The 8,745-nt window shown below is 36.3% G+C and overlaps 1 protein-coding gene across 1 annotated transcript; it reads left to right on the forward strand.

Moving 5' to 3' along the window:
• The first annotated feature begins 5,484 nt into the window (after nt 1-5,484).
• On the forward strand, nt 5,485-6,974 carry LOC111421948 (succinate dehydrogenase iron-sulfur subunit-like). Its single transcript, XM_023055141.2, has 6 exons — nt 5,485-5,629; nt 5,733-5,932; nt 6,011-6,157; nt 6,231-6,420; nt 6,472-6,696; nt 6,758-6,974. Exons 1-6 carry the CDS (start codon nt 5,570-5,572, stop codon nt 6,839-6,841), a joined length of 906 nt encoding a protein of 301 aa, XP_022910909.2. The 5' UTR covers nt 5,485-5,569; the 3' UTR covers nt 6,842-6,974.
• The last annotated feature ends 1,771 nt before the right edge of the window (nt 6,975-8,745 follow it).

The following is an 8,745-nucleotide window of genomic DNA, read 5'->3' on the forward strand; positions in this document are numbered from 1 at the left end:
TCAGGTAATTTCCATTTAGCCGATCTAATTGAAAATTACTTTTCTTCCGTTGTGTTACGACACGTCTTCTCAGAAACCTGGCAGATGACAGCCTTGGGTGAGTCGTTTAATATAATATGTAGTTTTGAGAATTACTATTTTGGGATATGTATGCGACAAAGATTGTTATTAAACTGCTAATATACAGGATAATATATAAAATGCTCGACCTGATACATTCTTTTTGTATCCAACTTTAGTATCATTCTTCTACCTATAAATAACATTTACCTTCATACAAAATTTGTATCTCTTCCGTATTTAGCTTACCTTTCCTGTTGGTTTTTCACATATCTTCCTATTTAAGGTACGATCAAGATCTGCTCATCAATGGATAACGATTTAGAGTTGTTTCATACAAAATTTTTATCTCTTCCGTATTTAGTTACCTTTCCTATTGGTTTTTCACATATCTTCCTATTTAAGGTAAGATCTGCTCATCGATGAATAACGATTTATAGTTGTTGCTGTTGCGACTAAGTCGCATCATGTCTGTAAAGCCCACTACTATTTCATTGTTGGCGTACCCGACAGTCCAATAGTCATGGTACACACAAAAAAAAATAAATTTCTGTAGCAATAGTGTTGGTTCAAAAGGCAATGTTTGCAAAGAATCCAGCTTTCAAATACCATTCAAAATATTGTATTAGCTTTTTGACATTATGCCTCTGACTCTCCTCTGAGATGTTCTCTGCACGTTGCATTGATGCGACAGATACGGGTCTAAAAGCAGTTGAATGCTAGTCTAGCTGCAGAAACATTCCTGGTCGTACTAGACAGATGTTGAAGAGGATTATCATGGGAGTAATCCCAGTCACTATTTGGTTCTTGAAAAGGTTGCAGTTCCTCATTATCTATATCCTGGTTATATACGTCATCTTGATTCCCGTCAAAATTCTCCTCTTCATAATCAGAGACATTGAGAAATGCTTTGTCATACAAACCAGAAATCGTTGTAAATAAGTAAGATTATGTTCAATAGTACCCAAAACAATTCAAAACAATTTTTCATATGATATTCGCATTAAATAAACTTTTATATGATGTAAATAAAAAACAGATAACATAACAAATACTCAACAACAGTTAACTTACTTATGTAAAGTTGACATGGCGAAAACTTGGAATTTGTGAAATACAATAGTCCTACAAATTAAAACCTAAAGCACTTTACGTGATGAAAGTTGTAGTTATACATCTCTAAAAGTCTATTCTAATCTTAAATAGAAAAGTTTCAAAATAATATAACAAATTGCGGCGTCAAGAAGTTTTTATTACAACTATCAAATAAGATACTCCGGTCCCAGGAGGATATGCACTTTATTATCTCCCGACACAAATGGTAAAAGTATTTTTTAATGTTGATATTGTTTTATTGACTAAACATCTTTATACTCCCACCATGTTCTCTCATCTAATTCTTGTAAACTTACTACTTTGGAAAGTAAATAGTTGCTCATCTAAATTAAACAGAAATCTACATTACTTAATAAATAATGTAATTCAGTAAAAAAATGGTTATCTAAAGTTATAATTGAATGTAATGTTCACATGCATACAAGTTTTTGAAGTGCCTCCCAAACTGTAAAATCGGCAACGAGCTATTCTTTGAACAGATTAAATGCATTCCCAAATTACTGAAAATGTTTGAAACATCACAAGCGTTCGACATACAATTATTACAATTTCAAACAAGAATATCTGAACTCTCCTATGCTCCAGTACTACATCAATACAACGGAAGTAGCCGTAAACGTTCCTAAACGACGTTTACTTATTATAATTATTAAGGATCTTTACTAAATAGTGCTTACAGAAGAATAAATTGTATTAATGGATGACGACACCTCCTTATAGAAGACAACATATTGCTAGCAGAAGATTAGATATGACTGGCACAACAAAAAATACTGTTCCCAAAAAACAACCTACTATGTGCAGAAGACTAAATACTGTTCATTGTAACACAGACAAAAGATTAGATATTGCTGTCAGCAAACTATATACAGCTTATATAAGTTTAGACTTCTAACTATACTTCTAACAGAAGAGTAGATACCGTTAATAGAAGAAAATTTACTGTCACTAGTGAATTATTCATAGTGTAATAATGATGTATTAAATACATTAATTTTCCCTTCTTACTAGACAAACACATATAAAACTAACTGTTTTCAACGTTTCAGCAAAATCACAACTATAAAGCGTATTCCAGAAGTAGTGTGATACTTAAACTAGAACTAACATTATCACTAGAACTAACACTAGATCTAGAGCTAGAAACGTTTGGGTAAAGCCGTGCGTTTTTTGAAAAAATGTTTAACGTTTCGGATGCCTTGTAATCTGTAATCTGTATAATATTTACTATATTTATATACATATACAGGGTGATTTATAACAAATTATAACATACGGAGCAGATTAAAAGAGCAAGTACTAGGGGCCAAACTGAAATATATAAAATACAAAAATGATATTAGTAGTATATTATATATATATGTATATATGTATATATATATATATATATATATATATATATATACTATAATATATATATATATATATACTATAATATATATATATATATATACTATAATATCTACTAATATCTATCTATACTACTAATATAGATGACACTTTCGTGATCTGGCAACATGGAAAAGAGCAACTCCAAGAATTTCTAGACCACCTCAATTCACAGCACCCCATGATAAAAATTACCATGGAAACAGAAACTGCAAAACAGTTGCCATTCCTGGATGTGTTAGTCACTAGGAAGACAGATGAGGGCATGGAACTGGGAGTATATCGAAAGAAGACGCATACGAATAGGTGCCTGCAGGCTTCATCCCACCACCACCCACAACAGAAGAGGTCCGTGATTCAAACCTTATTCCAGCGAGCAGAGAGGATATGCGATAAAGAGAACCGAAGAAAACGAAGAAAGATTCCTAGAAGATGTGCTACAGAAGAACGGCTATACGGTGGGAGATATCCGACGAGCCACCAAACCACGCAAACAAAAGGATGACTCGGTAAGTACGACACCAGCCGGTTTTTTCTGCCTTCCTTATGTTTCATGTGTGACGGAGCGAATTGCGAGGCGTCTGAAGAAGAATGATATCGTGGTACGATAACTCTTTTCTTTTTTCTCGTGGTACTCTTAAGAGCCCTTCTTACTGCTATTTTTGCAACTCCAAAGGCAACAAGACGACAATATTTTTGTAAATACGTGGTGAGATGCAGTGACATGTTGTCAAACCGCCATTTTGGCTCGAAAACAGGCGTCATGAACCGCGGTACTTTGTAAATCTAGGGACTATCGACATGGGAATAACATGAATAGAGAAGATGGTTGGGAACTCAGCCGCACATGGAGGATGCTAGTGAATTCAACGAAGCCTTCTCCACCCGGACAAAAACAACTTAGTTGACAATTAGACACTAATTAATTACCATTTCATGTATTTGTTGTCAAATGTTAACCGAATTCGTCACTTCGAACTTGTTTCTGAAAAAAGTTGCAACATGGCATCTGAAACGTCAAACATTTTTTCAAAAAACGCACGGCTTAACCCAAAAGCTTCTAGGTCTTGTGTTAGTTCTAGTGATAGTGCTAGTGTTAGTTTTAGTTTAATTAACACCGGCCGTGAAAGCCTTCGTACTTATAAAATAATTTCCTCTTAGCTTATATTTTATTTATTATTTATACAAGACACAATCATTAATTTTAATTAACATTATTTACAACTTGAAAAATATCAGAACTACTACTTTCATATGATGAAGAGTATATAACTGTATGCGAGCGAACGGTATCTATAGTCGAGCCGTCGAATTTGTGCAGTGGTAAATCACCGTGACAGGTAGGTACTTACAAAAAAAGGGGTAGTCGGTTCCTTCGTTATGTAACCGCCTACACCCACCAGGGTCTATAAGGCGCAGCTACACTATTCGAGAATAAACCTTCCTTTACAGTCAGATAAGAAGTTATGAATACCGTTTACAGTGCGTCGGCGGCTTTTATTATTTTTTTGTCCCCAGTAACGCGCTCAGTGCGCTACCCCCAGAAGGGGTGTGGTCACTTACTTTGACGAATCCGGACAGGGCCACCGACGATGTGAGAAATTTACCTACCTGTCACGGTGATTTATCACTGCACAAATTCGACGGCTCGACTATAGCTTCGCTATCTGTCAACCATTCAAAAATGGGTCGAAAGTTATATTCGCTCTCAAAGTGCAAATAAACGCAAACTACGAAACAAGCAACTTTTTCAATTGTGCAGCAACACTGCCCGAAAATATTCATTTCAAATCCATCGAAATAGCAGCTTATCCCAACGATTATTAAACGAGAAGCCAAGAACATCGCCTTTGAAATAAATAAACAAAAGACTAAGATATTAACGCAAACGAGAACAAGAAGGAATGTAAACCACGTCATAGCAGAGGAAAATGTGGAAGACAAGACAGAGAAACTCAATACAAAAGAATCGAAGGAACCAGAAATACAAAATAGAATAAGGACCGCGACCAGAACCTACTTTGCCCTATCCCATGTATTGCACTGCTCCAAAACTATACATAGACACTCAAAAATAAGAGTCTACAAAACAATCATTAGAAATGTACTGTGCTATGGATGCGAAACATAAATTATAACAAAGACCACAAAGAATAAGCTGGAAGTATTTAAAAAAAAAATACTGAAGAAAATCTTTGGTCCAGTAAAAGAGAATGAGATACATGTAGAGAAGGCGATACAACGTGAAACTTAACCATCTGCTCAAGAAGCCCCTATCTCACAATTCGTCAGGTTGCACAGACTGCAATGGGCTGGTCATATATGTTAAAAAGGCTCTTAAACAGCAGAAGGCAAAGGACTGAGAAGGAGGCCTTGAAAATGATGGGAGAGCGAAGTGATGGCGGACACACAATCGCAAGCATCCGAACCTGGAAGAGAGTGAGAACAACATCGAAACTCTTCAATCAATTGCAAAAACTAAACTCTATTGATTACTGTATCTTCATTTATTTTGACTTGAAGTATGGCGTTTGCGTATATGTGTTTCAAGAGGTTTGTGTATCGTGAATCATTTCTGACCTGATTCACTGCTTGAAAGAAAGCCCAGGTTTTGATGCTATCGAACACATTGTGGAAGTCCACGAATGCCAGATGTAGAGTATGCAGTATTCGGTTGCCTTTTCTATCACTGTTCGAATTGTTTGAAGGTGATATCGATCAATGGTGCTGAATCTTTCCTGAAACCCATCTGTTCTACAGGTTGATATGCGTCGAATTTAGTTTTTAATCTGTTTGTAATAATCTTGGTCAAGAGTTTGTATAGAGACTAATGGCGTGAACTAAACCGTAGCTTAACAAGGTGAAAAAGAAAAATATTTAAAAAATTTGATCGTAGTAATTATTTCTACATTACATTACATGACACTTTTTTTTTACTAGACAGAGACACTGACACTTTTATTTGTCATTAATTTCATTACAAAAACATCAATTTTTTAAAATAATGAATGTTATAAGGCTTAAAAAGTTTTCCATTTACACTATTTGGTCTCGATATTATATAGTAAGTAAACAATTATGAAATTGTACGAAAACAATTGTAATTTTTAATTACTTTTGACAAAATATTTATAATTGTCTTTGAGTTATCAAAATTAATTATTTAGCAATTTCGAAATTTGTCTCTAAACAATGATTTAATGAAACAAAACGAAGCCTGTAACACGGAATCTTCTAAACCTGCGAAATCCCATTCGAAACCAACACCAGAAGGAGGTCCAAAAACGTTTAAAATTTATCGGTACGATCCTTGTAAATCTGGAAAAAAAGGTGGCGAACTTAAGAGTTACACAGTAGACACTTCTAAGTATATATTTAAAATTTTATTAATTTAATTTATTAAGAAATATGAGATAAAATCGACTTTATTAATTCATTTTTTTAGGATGAAAGGAAGAATGATTTTAGATGTGTTATTCCACGTTAAAAACCATATGGATAGTTCTTTATCGTTTCGGAGATCTTGTAGGGAAGGTATTTGTGGTTCTTGCGCAATGAATATTGACGGAGTAAACGGTTTAGCGTGTATTACGTAAAAATTACTAAAATAGTGTTTAATTGTAAGGAAACAATGACGTTTAAATTTTATTGATTTAATTTTTTAGGCATATACCGAAGACTGCTGTAATTAAAATATATCCATTACCCCATATGTATATTATAAAGGATTTGGTAACGGATTTTCATCAATTTTACCAGAACTATGAATCTGTTAAACCGTACCTAATAAAAAACGTTAGAGCTAAGTATGGAGATCCATCTTATATGCAAAGTATCAGGGATAGAAAAAAATTGGTAAAATATTGTATTAAAATATTTCTTTAAAATAAACTTGGGTGTATTTAGGATAATCTTTACGAATGCATTCTTTGCGGATGTTGCACACATTCTTGTCCGTCTTATTGGTGGAACGGCGATAAATATTTAGGTCCGGCCGCTTTATTACACGCTTATAGATGGATAATTGATTCAAGGGATGATGCGTGCAAAGAAAGATTGGACTGTTTAAGAAATAAATGGTCGGTTTTTAGATGTCATACTATTCTAAATTGTATGGTTTGTTGTCCAAAGGTAAGCAAAAATTGAAACTATAACAAAAATACGGTTTAAAAGATAGTGTTTTTAATTACAGAACTTAAATCCTGCAAAGGCAATTGCTGAAATACGATTGATGTTATCGCCTTTAAAAAAGAAAGAGAAGCCTGATATGCAATGATAAAAAACATAAAAAAGAAGAAATTGTATGTATTAATGCTCAACTGGTTTTAGATTTTTATCTTATTAACTTATATTTACTTATGATTAATTTTTAATGTGTTATTCTTTTGTAAATACATTTTTATTTTTGATTTTTGACATTGCATCGACTACATATCGGGTAGGCGGACTAACCAACCTTGCACCGCGACCCTAAGGATCTATTGTAGCCCGATAGATATCGTTATCAAATTTCACCGTGCAGTCCAATGCTCTTAACGAACGTTAATACCTTGCTCGGCGAAAGGTCATTCAGATCCCTTGAGGAGATAAACTGCGACCCAAAAATCGAGAATCTGATACGGTTAACGGCAGGGCAGTGGCATAAAACATGCTCAACCGTCTCTGCTTCCTCCGCACATAGTCGGCATTCAACATCGTCGGCTAAACCCAACAAGTTGAGGTGTGCTTTTAATGGGCAGTGCCAAGTAAAAACACCCATTAGAACTTTTATGCTACTACGGGCAAGTCCTAAAATATTCCCGGGTCTCATTCCAGGAGAACTGGTCCACAGTAGGCGAAGTCTCTCTTCAGCCCACAGTCCAATCCTATATTTGGCCATCGCAAATGATACACCAACTGCTGGTTCCGGCCCCACAAACGCTTCAGCGCTGCCATCTCGTGCTAGCTTATCTGCCGCTTCATTGCCAGCAACCCCAGAGTGACCCAGGACCCTGATCAGAGAGACTCTGTTATCACAACTCAGTGTGTTTAATGTTCTCTTACAATCATTAACCAGAGCCGACACCGTTTTCACGGCTTGCAGCGCCTGGAGAGCGGCTTGACTGTCTGAGAAAATTCGTACTGTCATGTTCTTCACCCCTCTTTCAAGAAGGATTTTAGCACCCATGTCAATAGCAAATACTTCCGCCTGGAATACAGTACAGTACGTACCCAGGCTGTAAGCTTGCTTAATTCGAGGTGTCTGACAGTATACTCCTGCTTCTACCCCTTTAGGCGTTTTTGATCCATCTGTGTACAAGCAAATGTCTGCCTGAACCAGAGAATTTTCATTTTCAATCCAGGACTGCCGCTCAGGCAGTACAATCTGGTATCGAGCATTAATCACTGATAGTGATACCGCCAAATCTGACGGCATTGATAGCACAGTATCAGTGCTTATAATGTCTTCCGCAACCCATTGGTAGGACATGTCGGAACAGTTTTGAGCACATTGCTTAAATCTGTAAATGGTTGTTCTAGCCACTTTCTCTATATGCAAATGCAGAGGAGATAGGCCAAGCAGAACCTCCATTGCTAGAGTTGGCGTTGTGCCTATCGCATCAGAGATTGCCAATCCAGCTACTCGTTGAATTCGTGAAAGTTTACTGATAACTGAAGTCTGTCGGACTTTCCTATACCAAGCTGCTGCTCCGTATGTGATCATAGGTATAACCACAGTCACATAGAGCCAGTACAGTCTTTCAGGGGTAAGACCCCAATTTTTTCCACAAAGACTGCGACAAGTCCACAAGGATAGTCTAGCTTTGTGCAAAACTCCCTGAAAATGTCCATTCCATGACAGGGTTTTGTCTAGGATTACTCCTAGATATTTGACTTCCTTTGAGAAAGGAATTTCTTCACAACAATTGTCTTTTGCGGGTTTATTGAGAGGTTCTCTCCCTTACACCAAGCGCAAATGGTATCTAGGGTCACCTGGAGGACTTTAGATATCCTCGGTAAACAGGTTCCTTGGACCATAACGACAATGTCATCAGCATAAGCTTGTATTTCCACACCAACGGCTTCGACTATCGCAATCAGATCGTCAACTAGGAGGGACCAAAGCAGGGGAAATAACACTCCTCCCTGCGGGCAGCCACCTTCCGGCCTGAAGCGTATCATATCACCGTGGAGTGAAGT

Source organism: Onthophagus taurus, chromosome 6, assembly GCF_036711975.1.
Source record: "Onthophagus taurus isolate NC chromosome 6, IU_Otau_3.0, whole genome shotgun sequence".
Lineage (NCBI taxonomy): Eukaryota > Metazoa > Arthropoda > Insecta > Coleoptera > Scarabaeidae > Onthophagus > Onthophagus taurus.